The 17,189-nt window shown below is 56.1% G+C and overlaps 1 protein-coding gene across 2 annotated transcripts in view; it reads left to right on the plus strand.

Annotated features, from left to right (window-relative positions):
- The window catches only part of MRC2 (mannose receptor C type 2), a 53,208-nt gene that overhangs the window by 34,596 nt on the left and 1,423 nt on the right, over window positions 1-17,189 (plus strand). For both annotated transcript variants that reach the window (XM_037163688.2, XM_037163689.2), the window contains exons 9-29: window positions 917-1,024; window positions 2,983-3,098; window positions 3,547-3,695; window positions 4,545-4,762; window positions 5,486-5,628; window positions 6,692-6,794; window positions 7,070-7,208; window positions 7,319-7,354; window positions 7,621-7,781; window positions 7,882-7,949; window positions 8,694-8,794; window positions 9,093-9,235; window positions 13,874-13,988; window positions 14,104-14,267; window positions 14,454-14,562; window positions 15,076-15,314; window positions 15,432-15,600; window positions 15,695-15,844; window positions 16,194-16,313; window positions 16,505-16,684; window positions 17,155-17,181. In XM_037163688.2, coding sequence (XP_037019583.2) covers window positions 917-1,024; window positions 2,983-3,098; window positions 3,547-3,695; window positions 4,545-4,762; window positions 5,486-5,628; window positions 6,692-6,794; window positions 7,070-7,208; window positions 7,319-7,354; window positions 7,621-7,781; window positions 7,882-7,949; window positions 8,694-8,794; window positions 9,093-9,235; window positions 13,874-13,988; window positions 14,104-14,267; window positions 14,454-14,562; window positions 15,076-15,314; window positions 15,432-15,600; window positions 15,695-15,844; window positions 16,194-16,313; window positions 16,505-16,684; window positions 17,155-17,181 — 2,758 coding nt within the window. The remainder of the gene's footprint in view (window positions 1-916; window positions 1,025-2,982; window positions 3,099-3,546; window positions 3,696-4,544; window positions 4,763-5,485; window positions 5,629-6,691; window positions 6,795-7,069; window positions 7,209-7,318; window positions 7,355-7,620; window positions 7,782-7,881; window positions 7,950-8,693; window positions 8,795-9,092; window positions 9,236-13,873; window positions 13,989-14,103; window positions 14,268-14,453; window positions 14,563-15,075; window positions 15,315-15,431; window positions 15,601-15,694; window positions 15,845-16,193; window positions 16,314-16,504; window positions 16,685-17,154; window positions 17,182-17,189) is intronic.

A 17,189-nucleotide genomic window follows, 5' to 3' on the forward strand; every position in this document is an offset into this window, starting at 1 on the left:
CCATGCTGGTCTCCCGCCAGCTACTGTTCCCTGCCAGCAGGTGGCACCAGAACCCACGTTACATGGACATGCTCCACAGGCCACACCAAGACTGCTCTGTGCAGGGTCCTGTCTCGTCATGAACTTGGGGGGTGATGTCTGTTCCCCGTGGCTTTGACTCAGAGGCAGTGTGCGTAGGTGGAGGAACTGGCGCAAGGCTTCAAGCAGAGATAAGAAACCCTTCACAGAAGGGGCAACGTGGCAGGGATTGACTACCCGGGTACTCCAGGGACAGATAGGAGGACGCTGTCCCGTGAGACACCACAAATCATGCCAAGGATTGTAAAGACAGAGGCATCTAGAGTAGTGGCTGCCGTTACCAATTTTATAAACAATTTTTGTTAAGTGGCTGCTGCATGCCAGGTGTTCTCCTGGGGGCTGGGCACACAAGCACCTCTGCCCTCGGGCTGGAGCTGAAGGCAGACAGACAGCTGGGAGGCAGAGGGCAGGGAGGGGCTTGGGACTGAGTTCCTGTTTAGCTCTGTCGTCGTCCGAGAGCCAGGTCCGGGGGCACCATCTCTGCCCAGCCTGGCTCTGCAGTTACTGGCTAGACATCATGTAGGACTGGGAATCCCGTCTGTCTGTCCTGCCAGTGAGCTATAAATAATCTAAAGGAGTGTTTTCCCATTTAGACAAAGCTTGCCAACCTTTTAAGGCATTTGCACATCAACTCTGTTTGCTCTCATCAGCCCAGTGAGGCTTATAGAACTCATCTCGCTCTGCCCACTTTATAGCCTAAAACACAGAGAGGTCAGGCCTCTTGCTCAGAATCACACAGCAAGCAGAGGCAGGCTCAGATCTAGAAACCTGGTTTGCTGAAGGGTTTGGGAGATTTCGGGGAAGGGGGCTGAGACTCCCTCGTACCCTGTGTCCCCAGGAGGGTCGCTGGAATGACAGTCCATGTAACCAGTCCTTGCCGTCCATCTGCAAGAAAGCAGGCCAGCTGAGCCAAGGGGCCACTGAGGAGGACCATGGCTGCCGGAAGGTGAGGGTGCTTCTGGATCTGGGTGCTGGTGGGGCCAGCCGGAGGGGCGCCCAGGGGGAGGGTGCGGAAACCCTGCAGCCTCCCACTGTGCCCTCCCTTCCTCGGCACAGCCTGCTTCCTGCTCACCACACAGCTCCTTTCCAGCAGTGGTGTCAAGTGGGGTGGGGTGGGGGGCTGTTTGGGGTAAGCAGAGCTCCCCACTCACATCCCCGAGCCCCCTCTCCATGGGGAAGCCACCTCTGAAAGGCAGCAGAATAACAGGAGGTGGCAGTGAGTCTGGCCAGTTGTCACCTGAGTGGAGGCTGCTGGGGTGCGCCCATGCCCTCTGTGCACCCTCTGTCTTTGCTGGCACACATCACACCATCTGATGTGGTGGGTGCTTGTCTGTCTGTCTCTCCTGGAAGGATGAGGCCATTCTGGCATCTCGCTCCCTATGCTCTCAGCCTCAGGAGCTACCAGACACCCAGGGAGGGAACGGAATAGGACCCAGTGGGAGGGTGGGATGAGTGAGTGGGGGTGGCTGAGGGTACACATGAGGGTGTGAGTGGGTGATCAGCCCCCTCCCAGGCCCCCGGCCCTCCCAGGCCACGCAGAGGTGTGAGTGGGGCGGATGTGTCTGCCGTGTTTGAGCCCCTGGCAGCTCCGTCTGCTGAGGCCATGCCCCTCCAACCCAGCCCCTGCCAGTCTGGCTCCACTGTCTTCCTTTGTATTAAGCCCCCTTACCATTCCCCACCCCACCTGCACCCAAAACTCTACCTCAGGGGGTGGGGAGGAGCAGGGAATGACAAACAGGCATGAGCTCTAGTGGAGAGGAGGGAGGGAGCACACAGGGGCCCAGCTGGAGTCGGGGGACCAGCATGGTCAGGGAGTGGCCCAGGGGCCCTGTCCTGGCCTGGATGAGGTGGCGTGGGAGGTGGGGAGGAATTACTGCTGAATGCCCGTGTACCAGGGCTGGTCCGAAATGTGTGGGGAGTGCTAGTAGCCCTGGTTCATACCCCAGGAGAGCGAGAGGTCTTAGCAGAGCCCTGCTGGGCACGCAGGATCCCCCCTATATACATAATCTTGAGCACCCACCCACATCAGCTTCTCTTCTGCCCTGGCTCCTGCCCAGAGAGCTGCATCTCTCCCTTGAAACCTTGAGCCCCCATCCCCCCAAGGCTCCCGACTTCAAGGCCTGCTGGAGGCAAAGGCCTGGCAGTACCTGGAGTCATCTTAGGAGGAGCGGGGCCGAACACAGACACAGCCTCTGCGATGTGGGTTCCAGTCGGGGCTCCACCTGGTATGATCTGCACACAAAGTTGAGTCTCTTAACTGCTCTGAGCCTCAGTTCCTCATCCAAAAGGCAGGAACAGAGAACCCCTCAGGGCTGCCCGAGGGGGAAGGGGGAAGGGGGAAGGGGTCCGTGGGTGTGAGGGCCGGGTGGTAGAGAGCCGGCTCAGGAGCCCAGGGCTCTCTGCTGCCCCTCGCTGAGGGCCTGCTCCCCTCCCACCCGCAGGCAGGGCACACCCTTCACCTCAGTTTTCCAGGCCCCAGAGGATCACCCAGCCCCTCCACATCCTGGCAGCTTCCCCAGCTTTTTAGCTCTGGTTTCTCAGCCAACTGGCAATTTTCCCGCAGCGTCTCTTGGCTAAATGTTCGATGATGGGCCGCTTGTCTTTCTGCGCCAGGCCACAGGCTGGGTAGCTGCCTGCTTGCCCTCCAGCCGCCACCCTCGGGCGGTGCTCCCACCCCTGGTCTGGCAGGTGGGGGTAATGGTGCGGGGGGGAGTGTGGAGTGACAGGTGCAGAGTACAGCATAGGAAGGCCACGTCTGGTGTCAGACGAGTCCCCTCTGTCCTGTGCCCGAGCCAACAACATGTTCAGTGGTGCCGCCGATGGCCTCCCCCTGCCCCAGGATTGATGGGTGAGAGGGGCGCCCTCCCCACAGACACCCCTCTGCTGCCCACTCTCTCGAGCCAGGGTTGGAAGTGGCACAGCCCGTCCTGCTACTGGCTGGGAGAGGACCAGGTGACCTACAGCGAGGCCCGGCGCCTGTGCGCGGACTACGGCTCTCAGCTGGTCACCATTACCAACAGGTACCATCACCAACGGGGGCGGTGCCCAGACCGGCCTTCACCCGATGCCTCATGTGGCCCCTCTGTCAAACGGTGGGGTGGCATCCTGTGGTCAGCTGGCTCCAGGCCTTTCTCTAATACTGTCCCAAGGATTCCTGATTATTAAGTGACTCCAGGGTGGGGCGGGCCTGGGCAGGGGCAGGGGCAGGTGTAGGTGCGGGCTCGATGCCCGAGAGAGGCCTGGGCTGGGTCTGATGTCCCCTGACTTTCTTCTCAGCCAGGCACGGAGGGCAGACAGCAGAGGGTGACCTGGGCTGCTGTGTGTCAGCCGTGGGTCCTCAGGGGCCCCCATTCCCTAAACATGTCCTGGTCCTACACAGCACCTAGGCGCCCTGGCCGGGCATCTGGCCCGAGGTGCTGGGACGGGCAGGAGGTGTGCTGCCTGCCCTGACCAGCCCCTTTCCCGCAGGTTCGAGCAGGCCTTTGTCAGCAGCCTCATCTACAACTGGGACGGCGAGTACTTCTGGACGGCCCTGCAGGACCTCAACAGCACCGGCTCCTTCCGCTGGCTCAGTGGGGACGAGGTCATGTACACCCACTGGAACCGGGACCAGCCTGGTGAGCCCCTCCCCCACGCCACCCAGCCGGCCCCTTCCCTGACTTCCTTGGGGGATCTGTCCTGCCAGGACCGAGACCCAGGGCTTCCCAGTGAACTGATCATTCGTACGAGGCCAAGCCATTAGGAGAACGGGCTCTGGGGCCAAACCACCTGTGTCAGATCAGACTCCGCTGTTTATTGCTGCACATCTCTGGGTCTGTTTCCTCACCTGTCAAATGGGTGTCCTGGTAGTTTCCTCGTTGATATGAGGCTTCAATGGTTAGTATATGTAAAGCTCTTAGAATAGTGAGTGTGATATGAGTGCTGGCTATTGTTACCATTTCGCATTCATTATCTAAGAAATTAACCCTTTGGCCCTGGCTGGTGTAGCTCAGTGGATTGAGCTCGGGCCTGCGAACCAGACAATCGCGGTTTGATTCCCAGTCAGGGCACATGCCTGGGTTGTAGGCCGGTTCCCTGCAGGCCAGTTCCCAACAGGGGACGCACGAAAGGCAACCATACATTGATGTTCCCCTCCCTCTCTCCTTCCCTTCCCCTCTAAAGATAAATAAATACAATCTTAAAAAAAAAAAAAGAAATTAACCCTTTGAATAACCTGATGAGCTAGGTGATGAAAGAAGCTCAGAGAGGTTAAACAACTTGTCTGAGAGCCCACAGGAGTAAACAGCGCTGGGACGCTAGCTCCACTCCCTTCCTCCTGCCTAGGCCCCGACCTCACAGACTGTCCCTGCAGAGAGGGCCATGCCAGTTCCAAGGGCAGGGGCGGTGGTGACGCCCCAGGGGCATGAGAGGGAGGGCCAAGCCACGAGTCCTCCTCAGAGTAAGGGTGTCCCTTCTCCCTCCTTCAGGGTATGGCCGTGGGGGCTGCGTAGCCCTGGCCACGGGCAGCGCCATGGGCCTGTGGGAAGTGAAGAATTGCACCACGTTCTGGGCTCGCTACATCTGCCGGCAGAGCCTGGGCACCCCCGTGACGCCTGAACTGCCCGGGCCGGACCCCACACCCAGCCTCACTGGTTCCTGTCCCCAGGGCTGGGCCTCAGACCCCAAACTTCGGCACTGCTATAAGGTAGGCAGCCTGTTGGCGTCAGGGAGGGAGGGGGAGGAGAGCAAAGAGGCAGCTCGCCTTGCCTGATGAGGGGGTCCCAGTGAGACGCAGCCATGATCCACTTGGTGGCCCTGAAAACACTTCTTGCCACAGTGCACTACAGACAGAGTGTTTCTGGTGAAACTCTTGTCAGTGGGATCTGAGACCTGGCGCATAGTAGGTGCTCAGTTTGAGGGATTGACGAAACCATGCAGATCATTGGTTTCAGAGGTTTCTGCAGGTTGAGGCCCAGGCTGGCTGCTCTTCTGGGAGCCTGACAAAAATCCAGTTTTCAGGCTGCCTCTGTGGAGGTGGGGATTCAGCAGGTTGTGTGGTGCCTGGTAATCTGCATTCTAAAACCTTGCTGGTTTGGGAGCCACTGACGTAGTCTTTTGTTACATGGAAAAGACTGAAGTCCCGGGAGGACGGGGCACTTGCCCGCAACAGACTGTGGCTCTGCTGCGGTCGGAGCCCCCGTCTGGCCTCTGGTTGGGGGTACTGGGCAGTGACGTTCTCCAGGAGCTGCCTGTGTTGGCCCGCTCCTCCGGGGCTCATTCCCTGATGAGCAGATCTGTCTTTACTAGCCTGGGCCCCTGCCCAGTGAGGCCCCAGCCCTGCTCCCCACTGCTGTCATGGGAGGGCAGGTGTCCCCTGGGGGTGTGGGCCACTGGGGACGGCTTGGACAGCTGGACTCTGCTCCTGCAGGTGTTCAGCTCTGAGCGGCTGCAGGACAAGAAGAGCTGGGTCCAGGCCCAGGGGGCCTGCCAGGAGCTGGGGGCCCGGCTGCTGAGCCTGGCCAGCTACGAGGAGGAGCACTTCGTGGCCGACATGCTCAACAAGATCTTCGGGTACTGAGCCTGGGGTGGCCTGTGTGCGCACGTGGGCAACGCCTGGCTTTGCAGGGCCGGGGGCAGAGAGGGCTTGGGGTGACCTGTGTATCTGCTACTAGTGCCAGGACCGTCCTGTCCCCTCAGGGTAGCTCTGGTCTCCCTGGGCCGGAGACCCGGTGCTGCCCACCAGTGTTGCAGAGCCAGCAGCAGCCGCCTCCCCAGACTTACAAACTTCTCCACGAGGAACCGCCCTCCCCAGCCCTCCTCTAGTGCAAACCTTGTTCGTACAAGCTGTTCAAGTTGAATGTTCCCCCTCCCACCCTACTCCATCCCGTCATGACCCACACTGCTCAACAAAAGTCTTCTCCTGAAAGACAGGAGCACAGAGTATACAAAAGTGAGCATTTGCCCAGGGGGTTCCTCCAGGACCCCGTCTCGGTCCCGTGGGCTCTGGGCTCCGCAACCACACACAGCACTGGGATCCCCTCGGTGCTGGGAGAAACCCGATGGATCCCAGCTTCCTGAGATCCTAATTCCGGGGTATCTCCTCCCAGCAAACATCACCATTGCACTATTTGACTAGTAATTATAATAGGGCGTATTGATCACTTCTCACCAGGCACCAGGTACCCTGCTAAACAGTTAATCCTTATTTAATCCTCTTGCGACCCTAGGGAGTGGGTATTATCATTGACCTGTGGGCTGAGAGGTTGGGTTATTTTCCCAAAGGCATAGAGCTGGTCCATGAGTGAACCAGGCCTGGAATCCAGGTTTATCTGATGCCAGAGCCCCGGCGTATCCATCCCCATCCCCCTCCTAAACTCTCTAAAGTGAAAGCCTTCAGCCTTGCTGACACAGCACACCCAGCCCAAAGGGAAGCCAGGGAAGTGAGCCAGACCACCCACCACCCCACGAGCTGGGCGCCAGGTTCAGTGCCACCCCCCTTCCCTGGCGAGCGAGAAGCCCAGGTGGGGAGGCCCCTCAGGACTGCCCAGACCAGAGCGGCAAGGGGCACAGGGCAGGTTTGACACTTCACTTCTCTCACCTCACTCTCTCTCCCCATCCCTGGGTGTTGCCGAAGTGAATCTGAGCCCGAGATCCACGAGCAGCACTGGTTCTGGATGGGCCTGAACCGCCGAGACCCCAGTGCAGGCCAGAGCTGGCGCTGGAGCGACGGCCTGGGGGTGAGGGAGCCTGAGTGGGGTGGGGGGGTTCTGGGTGGGCGAGGCTCGGCTGTGGGCGTGGTCTTCTGGGCGGGAGAGAAGAGATGGGTAAGATTTATCAGAGGTAAGGCTTCCACCCTGGGCTGGGAGGTAAAGGGAAGGAGGGAGGTGGGGAGGTCCAGCCGGGGTTGGGGGTTCCTTGCTCAGGCCAGGTCTCTTGTTTGTTCTGGAGATGGGGTTAGTCTGCACCTTGAACCTCAGGGACCCCTCCCACTCTAATCTCTGTCTGTCCTCAGTTCTCGTACCATAACTTTGACCGGAGCCGGCACGACGATGACGACATCCGGGGCTGTGCTGTGCTCGACCTGGCCTCCCTGCAGTGGGTGGCCTTGCAGTGCGAGACGCAGCTGGACTGGATCTGCAAGATCCCTCGAGGTTGAGTGGGCGGCTCTGGGGGACTGGGAATGGGGCGAAGGGCTACAGGCCGGGAACCCAAGGGCGGGTCTCCTTTTCCTGCAGCGTCTTTGTCCACATTGTCCCTGTAGGCACAGACGTGCGGGAGCCTGACGTCAGCCCACAAGGTGAGGCCCCCTGCCTACCACACCCCCTCGCTGTCCAGAGAGGGTAAGAGCATCACCTCCAGGGCAGGATCTGGCCGGCACAGAAGAGGGTTATAGGGGTCCCAGCTGAGAGATAGGGAGCCCGCAGCCCTATCAGCCTGTGTTGGGTGGGCTTGGAGGCCCAGCTACCTGCCCTGGCTCTGCCCTGGACCTACCTTGTCACCCTCCGGGGCCAGGCAGGCAGCTCCAGCCTGGCCACCACTCCCACACCAGCATCGCCCCTGCAGGCCGGCGGGAATGGCTGCGTTTCCAGGATGCTGAGTACAAGTTCTTTGAGCACCACTCCATGTGGACTCAGGCCCAGCGCATCTGTACGTGGTTCCGGGCTGAGCTGGCCTCTGTGCACAGCCAGGCCGAGCTGGATTTCCTGGGACACAACCTGCAGAAGGTGGGTTTGTGCGGGCAGGAGGAGAAGTGGGCATGCAGTCGGCAGGGCCAGCAGCAGAAGAGGCCCCGCCAACACTAACCTGTCCACCTGACTTCCCTAGTTCTCCAGGGGCCAGGAGCAACACTGGTGGATCGGCCTGCACACCTCAGAGAGTGATGGGCGCTTCAGGTAAGGGGCAGGAGCCTGAAGGGCAAGGGCAGAGGGCAGCAGGTGTGGGAGAGGGCACTTGCAGGGGTGGCTAGCCTCGATCCCAGGCTGGTGTAGGGAGTCTGTACAACACGGACATGGACAGACCTGGATCTGAATCTAAATCTGCCCCTCGCAGGCTGTGTGAATTTAAGCAAGTAACCTAACGTTTCTGGGCCTCAATTTTCTCATCAGAATATGAGAACAATGAGGCCTGCTTGGAAGGGTTGTTGTGAGGATTAGAAATAAGGTATGTGGAGTCCTTAGCATGGCATCCAGAGCATTATCAGGCACTAAGTCATGGCAACTCATATTATGCTGGAGTCACTCAGGAATAAGATCCCCTCGGGATGTGGGCAAGTACCCGTGATGGTCTGGAAGGGGCCTCATTTTGTACGGGGTCCGTGCACCCTGCACTCAGGCAGGAAGGGCAAGGAGTGTACGGGCGTCAGCACGCTGTTGCCCTTGGAGCCCTACCCTGGGACTCTTAGACTTGTTGTCTAGTTAGAGAAAACCGTGCCTGGGGGGAGCTGGGCCTTACCTGGAGGCACCAGGTCCCTGGGTCCCCAGCCGCACTGAGCACAGTAGTTCCACTTCTCAGCCTCCAGATGAGCTCCTGAACTTGGGCCCTTCCCCACCCCCTTTCCCATGGTCTTCTTTGGTGCATACGGGGGCAGCGAGGCCGGGGGCCAGTGCTAGAGTCACCCCTGCCTGGTGCCATTGCAGGTGGACAGATGGTTCCATCATAAACTTCATCTCCTGGGCACCTGGCAAACCTCGGCCCATCGGCAAGGATAAGAAGTGTGTGTACATGACTGCCAGCCGAGGTGAGGGCGAGGTGGGGGCAGAGAGGGCGCAGTCGCCCAGGCGAGGGTTGATGTTGGGGGCAGTAACGTGACCCTGGGCAGGGACGGCCAGTCTCTTCTCATCTTCTTAGTTCCCACAACTCAAGGTCTAGACCACAGAGGAGAGGGCCCGTCCCTACGGTCCCACAGCCACGGAGAACTTGAGTTCAGAGATGGGCACAGGGACCTGAGCCCCAGCCCAGCCTCTTCCCAGTGCAGGGGATGAGGGGGCTACAAGCCCTGCCCTGAACTGGCAGTGACTCTCCTCCCATTTCCACAGAGGACTGGGGGGACCAGAGATGCCTGACAGCCCTGCCCTATGTCTGCAAGCGCAGCAACAGCACCAGAAAGACTCAGACCCTCGACCTGCCACCCGCTATCCTGGGGGGCTGCCCCCCTGGCTGGAGCCAGTTCCTCAACAAGGTAGGAGGCGAGGGCATGCAGGGGAATCTGGGGGACGGTGTGAATAGGAGCAGGCCTAGCCTCAGGTCCTGGCCTTTTGGCAACATCAACGTTATGGCCTCTTGCCTGTGCCCTCCAACCTCCCCTGCTTGGCCCAGTGCCAGGGCTGGACTCCTGGGAAATGACCCCGTGTAGTAGCACCTTCTGATCCGCCAGTAAATAGGGTTGGGTTGTCCAAATGGTTTTCTAGATCAGCAGTTAAACATTCTGATAATGAACTCCCACTCGTAAAACAAAATACGAACATACAAAGTTTGTGTGTTCATTATATAAATGGGTGTGTCTACAAAAACGTTTATATTAATGTGACTAATGGTGTATATAAGAAAATATGCGTAAGACCAAAAGACTATAAAACATGAGCTAAAAGTTTAAAGTGTTTTTTTAATTTAAATTATCTTATTGTCCAATTACAGTTGTCCGATTTTCTCCCCACCCCCTCCAAACCCACCTCCCTCCCTTGTTGCCACGCTCCCCCTTGGTTTTGTCCGTGTGTCCTTTATAGTAGTTCCTGAAAAGTTTGAAGTATTTTTAAATTTTTAACTTTTTCTCTATTAGCAGTATGAAAAAATCGTGTTCACTCAGAAATGATCAGTTGTAATCACTGTTAATATTTAGACAATTGCAGAGGGCACAGCGGTTGCATGTCCCTCATTCAAAAGACTCGTGGTCTGACCCTGTACGATTCGTGGCTCGCGGGTCTTGTTGGAAGATCCAGTTATTTCCAAATGTGATTTTAGTGGTTGTTGAAGATTAAAAAGTCGTCTCACAGAAGACGAACAGGTGAAGGGAAAAAGGTTCGTCTGTTGGTGGCTGGGCCTTCTCAGGCATTCTCTGCATTTTTCAGTCCTTTACCAGTTAAACAACGTTTTTTTTTTTTTTTTAAATTGGCTAGTAAATTTCTGCATTTTAAACTAATCTGCCTCATAAACTAATCAGGAGACTTGATCAAATAGGTTATTTTTTTAGTACATTTAGAAAATTTTCTTCCCAAGTGTTTTGAGTATGCAGAGAGGGAAGTTTGGGGCAATGAAATTAATTAGAAATGGATATGCTTCTAAACATGTCATTATTTTAAAGATTTTATATACTGGTTTGTTTTAGATAGAGAGGAAGTGGGGAGAGAGAGAGAAACATCAATTTGTTGTTCCACTTACTGGTGCGTTCGTTGGTTGCTTCTTGTATGTGCACCGACCGGGGATCAAACCCACAATTTAAGTGTATGGGGATGACATTCCAACCAGCGGAGCCACCCTGCTAAACATGTTTCCAGAATGGTCCCTTCAGTGTGAATTTTTTTCCAAAAGTGGCTGTTTGCGTCCTGGGCTGACTGATCAGACCTGAGTAGACCTTCGTTGTTTTTACAAGCAGCTGGAAGAAGCTGATTCCAGGGAGGGCAGGCCATCCTTTCCTTGTGGTCTGTGCCGCCATCGTGGGCATGGGCCTCGGCCGGGCTTCCGGGCAGGACTGTGAGGGTTGGGTCAGGTGGCCTTGGGTCATGTGATCCGTCAGTCTTTGTCTCACACTGGAGTGCGGCCAGACGCTTGGTGTCATGAAGCTCTTCCTCTCAGAATATTCAAGTGAGACTTCCGGCCAAGACAGAGGCGTAGGTGGACACATTGCGCATCCTTGCACAACCAAAAGAAGGAAAACAATTTAAAAACAAAAAGCAACCAGAACTGCCAGAAAATTGAACTGTGTGGAGGTCTGACAACCAACGAGTTGAAGAAGACACATTCATGCAGACCAGTAGGAGGGGCGGAGTTGGGCATGGACGGAGAGGACTCGTGGCAAAGTGGTGGCTGGTGGACCCAGCGAGGTGGCAGATTGTGGAGCGGTCGGTCCCACATTCACATGTGGATAAACTGGGAGGACCAACTGGGGAGCGGCGGGATGTACTGCGCAACCCAGGACCCCAGTGCGGGGAAATAAAGCCTCAAAACACTTATTGAAAACACCTGTGGGAGTTGAGGCAGTGGGAGAGACTCCCAGCCTCACAGGAGAGTTTGTTGGAGAAACCCACTAGGTCCTAAAACGTACACAAACCCACCTGCCTGGGAATCAGCACCAGAAGGGCCCACTTTGCTTGTGGGAAGCGGGGGAAGTGACTGAAAGCCGGCAGAGAGTGGAGCAAGTGCTGTTGTTCCCTCTTGGACCCCTGCCCCACATACAGCACCTGGCTTGCCCTGGGTGAACACCTAAGGCTCCACCCCTCACTATATAACAGGTGGGTCGAGACAAAAAAAAAAATGGCCCAAATGAAAGAACAGATCAAAGCTCCAGAAAAAAATACAACTAAGTGACAAAATACAGCCAACCTGTCAGATGTACAGTTCAAAACACTGGTAATCAGGATGCTCACAGAACTGGTTAAATTTGGTCTCAAATTAGATGAAAAAATGAAGGCTACGCTAAGTGAAATAAAGGAAAATGTACAGGGAATCAATAGTGATGGGAAGGAAACTGGGACTCAGATCAACAGTGTGGACCAGAAGGAAGAAACATTCATCCAGAACAGAATAAAGAAACAAGAATTCAAAAGAATGAAGAGAGGCTTAGGGAACTCCGGAACATCTTTAAACGTTCCAACATCCGAATCATAGGGGTACCAGAAGGAGAAGAGGAAGAGCAACAAATTGAAAACCTATTTGAACGAATAATGAAGGAGAACTTCCCCATCTGGCAAAGGAAATAGACTTCCAGGAAGTCCAGGAAGCTCAGAGAGGCCCAAAGAAGTTAGACCCAAGGAGGAACACACCAAGGCACACCATCATTACATTACCCAAGATGAAAAATTAGGAGAGAATCTTAGAAGCAGCAAGAGATAAGGAGACAGTTGCCTACAAAGGAGTTCCCATCAGACTGTCAGCTGATTTCTCAAAAGAGACCTTACAGGCAAGAAGGGGCTGGAAAGAAGTATTTGAAGTCATGAAAGGGAAGGACCTACATCCAAGATTGCTCTATCCAGCAAAGCTTTCATTTAGAATGGAAGGGCAGATAAAGTGCTTCTCAGATAAGGTCAAGTTAAAGTTCATTGTTACCAAGCCTTTATTATATGAAATGTTAAAGGGACTTACCTAAGAAAAAGAAGATAAAAAATATGAACAGTAAAAAGACAGCAAACTCACAGTTATTAACAACCACAGCTAAAACAAAACAAAAGCAAACTAAGCAAATAACTAGAACAGAAACAGAAAAACAGAAATGGAGATCACATGGAGGGTTATCAGCGGGGGAGTGGGAGGGTGAGAGAGGGGGGAAAGGTACAGAGAACCAGTAGCATACACGGTAGGTAGAAAATAGACAGGGGGAGGGCAAGAATAGTGTGGAAAATGTAGAAGCCAAAGAACTTACGTGTATGACACATGGACATGAACTAAAGAGGGGGAATGTGGGTGGGAGGGGGTGGAAGGGAGTAAAGGGGGGGAAAACAGGACAACTGTAATAGCATAATCAATAAAAGATATCTTAGAAAATACTCAACTGAGTATTACACCTTTTCTATTAAAAAAAGTAAGACGTGTATTATTAAAACTTTGGAAAATACAGAAAGAAAAAAAAACCTCACACTCTCCAGAGACCATCACTATCAGTGTTTGTCACTTCCCTTCCCGTCCCTTCCCACGTAACTGACTTTGTACTAAATAACACAATTTCATACCTAGTTTTTTTGGTCAGTGTTGTATTTTGAACATTTTCTAATTTTGTTAAATTTTTCCCAAAACGTATTCTCTTGGCTTCTTCTACCTAGTATAAAACAGAATATATTTTACATACATTCTTTCTCCCTGATTGCACTGCCTCTGAGCAGAAAATTACTGTAAATAATTTGTTTTCAAAGAAACTGTCTTCACTTTGGTAAAGATTTCCCACACTGGAGGTTCCTTTGACCTTATGAAGTAATGAAGGTGGAGAAAAAGAAACATAAAATTACAGGAGTTAGAACCTGCTCCCTCACAAAGGTTATTAAGAAATAAAGACAAGCTCTGGCTGGTGTGGCTCAGTGGATTGAGTACCAGCCTGCAAATGGAAAGGTTGTGGGTTCAATTCCCAGTCAGGGCACATGTCTGGTTGCTGGCCGGGTCCCTGGCTGGGGGCGTGTGAAAGGTGACTTATCAATGTATCTCTCACACATCAGTGTTTCTCTCCCTCTCCGTCTCCTTCCTTTCCCCTCTCTCTACAAATAAATAATTAAAATTTAAGAAGAGATAAAAGTATCCAGAGATAATCATGTATGTTCAAAGGGCAAGATAACAGATTTCAGACAACACTTCTGAAGACATTTAGCAGAAAGCGAGGTGGACCTTGTCCGTCCTCCCAGTGCTTGGCCCAGGTGCTGTTCCCATACACAGTAGAGCCTTTGGTGGCCCAGAGGAACCCTCCCACTGACACTTCCCCAGAGTGTGGGCAGCTGTGTGTGGTCTGCAGCACCAGATTGTGAGGGTGCTGGAGACTTGCCCCAGGAGACCCTTTTGTCCTGGTTCCGAGAGTCCCCACGGCCTCCCCAGGGCCTGCTGCTGAGGGGGCACACGGGGGCGTTTCTGGGTTTGTGGGACAGGGAGACGGAGCTGGACATCACACCCGTCCCTCTTCCCCCAGTGTTTCCGAGTCCAGGGCCAGGCCCCCCAGGACCGGGTGAAGTGGTCAGAGGCACAGTTCTCCTGTGAACAGCAAGAGGCGCAACTGGTCACCATCGCCAACCCCTTAGAGCAAGGTAGGGCCGGCCCCTGGGGAGGCCCCGGTGTCCTTGGACCCAGCCCCCCAAAATGGCTAGTGCAGAGTGAGCAGGGGCTGCCTGCTCGTTCATAACTCTCTTCTGGCGACTGTAGCATTCATCACAGCCAGCCTGCCCAATGTGACTTTTGACCTTTGGATCGGCCTCCATGCCTCGCAGAGGGACTTCCAGTGGGTGGAGCAAGAGCCTGTGCTATTCGCCAACTGGGCGCCGGGGGAGCCCTCGGGCCCTAGCCCTGCTGCCAGTGGCAACATACCGGTGAGGAAGCCCCTCCTCCTCTCCTTTGCCACCCACCCTCTGCCCCACTGCCCTAGCTTGTGGTGCTTGCCTTCACCCCTCCGGGTCCCCCCTCTTCCAGCCTCTTTGCTGATAGTGCCTTTTAGGGGCAGTGGCACAAGGTGGAGGCAGCTGTGGGGGCTCCCCTGAGCAGCTCCTTTTCCCCAGACCAGCTGTGCGGTGGTCCTGCACAGCCCCTCAACCCACTTCACTGGCCGCTGGGATGATCGGAGCTGCACGGAGGAGACACATGGCTTCATCTGCCAGAAGGGCACAGGTGCGTGTCATCAGGGAACTCAGACACCCCAGCACTGGGCTAGATGCCGAGGGCTCTGCCAGGAGGAATGAAGCGTGATTCCTGACCTCACCAACCCCAGAGTCTCCTGTCTGCTTGGAAAGTGCAGGGGCAGAAAGGCCTGGTGCCAGTCAGAGGGAAAGGCAGTGGGCACTGAGGGGTCTCAGGAGGCAGGTTTAGGTGTGAAGGGCTGACAGGGAAATCAGACCCTAGGTGTCCATGGTGTCAAGCAACCTGAGGTTCTGTCCGAGGTGCCTGCAGCTCCACACTCAGGTCCTGCTGCCCTGGGTGCCTGGGTAGAAATAGCTTGGTCCTCAATTTATCTGCAAGAGTATGTCTTTAATCATAACAGTGGCTAATAGTCACTGACAGTCTTCAAGCCCTGTGCCCACTGGAGGCCTGGTCTCTGCCCCACGTCTGGCAGTCCCCCAGCCTCATGCCTGGGAACCGGGTTGGGGAGGCAGAGCCTGCCTGAGCCCCGTCTCCTTCCTGTAGACCCCTTGCTGAGCCCGTCCCCAGCAGCATCACCCCCTGCCCCTGGCGCTGAGCTCTCCTACCTCAACGGCACCTTCCGGCTGCTGAAGAAGCCACTGAGCTGGCACGACGCCCTCCTGCTGTGTGAGAGCCGCAACTCCAGCCTGGCCCACGTGCCCGACCCCTACACGCAGGCCTTCCTCACGCTGGCCGCCCGAGGACTGCGCACGCCCCTCTGGATCGGGCTGGCCAGTGAAGAGGTGGGCTCCCGGACTCCCCCGATTTCCCTCCCTGTCCCTTCCTAGCCCCCTGCCGTCCCTGCCCCCACCTCCCTGGCTGGTCCCCTTTGTCCCACCCTGATAGTCTCTCCTGCCCAGGGCTCCCGGCGGTACTCCTGGGTCTCGGAGGAGCCGCTGAGCTACGTGGGCTGGCAGGACAGGGAGCCCCAGCACATAGGGGGCTGTGCCTACGTGGATGTGGACGGGGCCTGGCGCACCACCAGCTGTGAAACCAAGTTGCAGGGGGCTGTGTGTGGACTTCACAGTGGTGAGTGCTCACCCGCTGCGGTGGAGGGGTGGGCAAGACGCAGACTGTTCCAGGGAGGACCCTGGGCCACTTCCTCAGTTCTGCACCCCCTCAGGGCCCCCTCCTCCCCGAAGAATAAGCTACCATGGCAGCTGTCCCCAGGACCTGGCCGACTCTGCATGGATTCCCTTCCGGGAGCACTGTTACTCCTTCCACATGGAGCTGCGACTGGGACACAAGGAGGCACTGCAGCGCTGCCAGCAAGGTGGGCAGGGCCGGCTAGAGCCCACGTGGGCGTTTCAGGCGGGGACCCCTCTCGTGGACACTCTGACCTGTGAATGCAGTCCCCATGCTCCCCTCTTCCCACGGACACTCATACCCGAGTGCCCTGTCATGTTCCCATAGACCACACGTGACACGATGTATTCCTACTGTGCGCACACAAATGCAGGGACTCCCACACGTGGCACGATGTGCTCCTACTGCTCGCACATAAATGCAGGGACTCCACGCCATCCTCTGCTCCGGCTGCCAGAGAGCGGGGTGGGGCCTCTGGGGGCTCTGCTACCCCAGGGAGACCCGCCTGTCCTGACGTGGACCTCCCCTGTGTCCAGTGGGTGGGACGGTCCTGTCCATTCTGGATGAGATGGAGAACGTGTTCGTCTGGGAGCACCTGCAGAGCTTCGAGGGCCAGAGTCGGGGAGCCTGGCTCGGCATGAACTTCAGCCCCAAAGGTGGGCACCCTGCGTGTGGGTTGGGGAGGGTAAGGCCTCAGGCTCTGGGGGAGATGCCTTTCACCCGGGCGTGGTGGGGGTGAGGACTTTCGGGAGGGGGAGTGGGCTCTAGAACAGGCTTGCTCTCCCCCACCCCCCTGCTCTGCCTCGTCCGTCCTCCCCCATGCCCCTCAGTGCCTTCTTTCCCACAGGAGGCACCCTGGTCTGGCAGGACAACACTGCCGTGAACTACTCCAACTGGGGCCCCCCCGGCCTGAGCCCCAGCATGCTGAGCCACAACAGCTGCTACTGGATCCAGAGCAGCAGTGGGCTGTGGCGGCCCGGCGCTTGCACCAACATCACCATGGGCGTTGTCTGCAAGCTCCCTCGGGGTGAGCGCCTGGCAGGCACGTCCAGCCTCCTCCCGTCCCCAGGAAGCTGGCACTAGGGTGGGGCCGGTTCTCATTCTGCAGTAGACCGTGCAAGGGGAGAAGGCGTGAGCAGACAGGTCCGGGGCTGCCGGAACACTCCCCTGGGATGCACTGGCCTGTAGGAAGGACTGGCTCTCCCTACAAATTTCCAAGCTAGACAGCAAACCCATAATTTTGTAGTAACTCTGGGCAGGGACAGGGTTCAAGCCCCGGGCAAACCACTTAGCAACTCTGTGACCTTGGGCAAGTTACTTAAATTCTATGGCCTCCGTTTTCTCGTATGTAAAATGGGGATGATAACAGTACCTAGAAGATTAAACGAGCTAAGGAAAGTGTCTGGCACCGGGGGGCTCTGTCCGTGTTTGCTGCTTGTTCTATTACATTACCACCACCACTACTGCTGTTAACTGGTCCCTCCCTCTTCCTCGCAGCTGAAGAGAGACGCTTCTCCCCATCAGGTGAGTGG

Source organism: Artibeus jamaicensis, unplaced genomic scaffold (genome assembly GCF_021234435.1).
Source record: "Artibeus jamaicensis isolate MK-2021 breed Jamaican fruit bat unplaced genomic scaffold, CSHL_Jam_final contig_1998, whole genome shotgun sequence".
In the NCBI taxonomy this organism is placed as follows: Eukaryota; Metazoa; Chordata; class Mammalia; order Chiroptera; family Phyllostomidae; genus Artibeus; species Artibeus jamaicensis.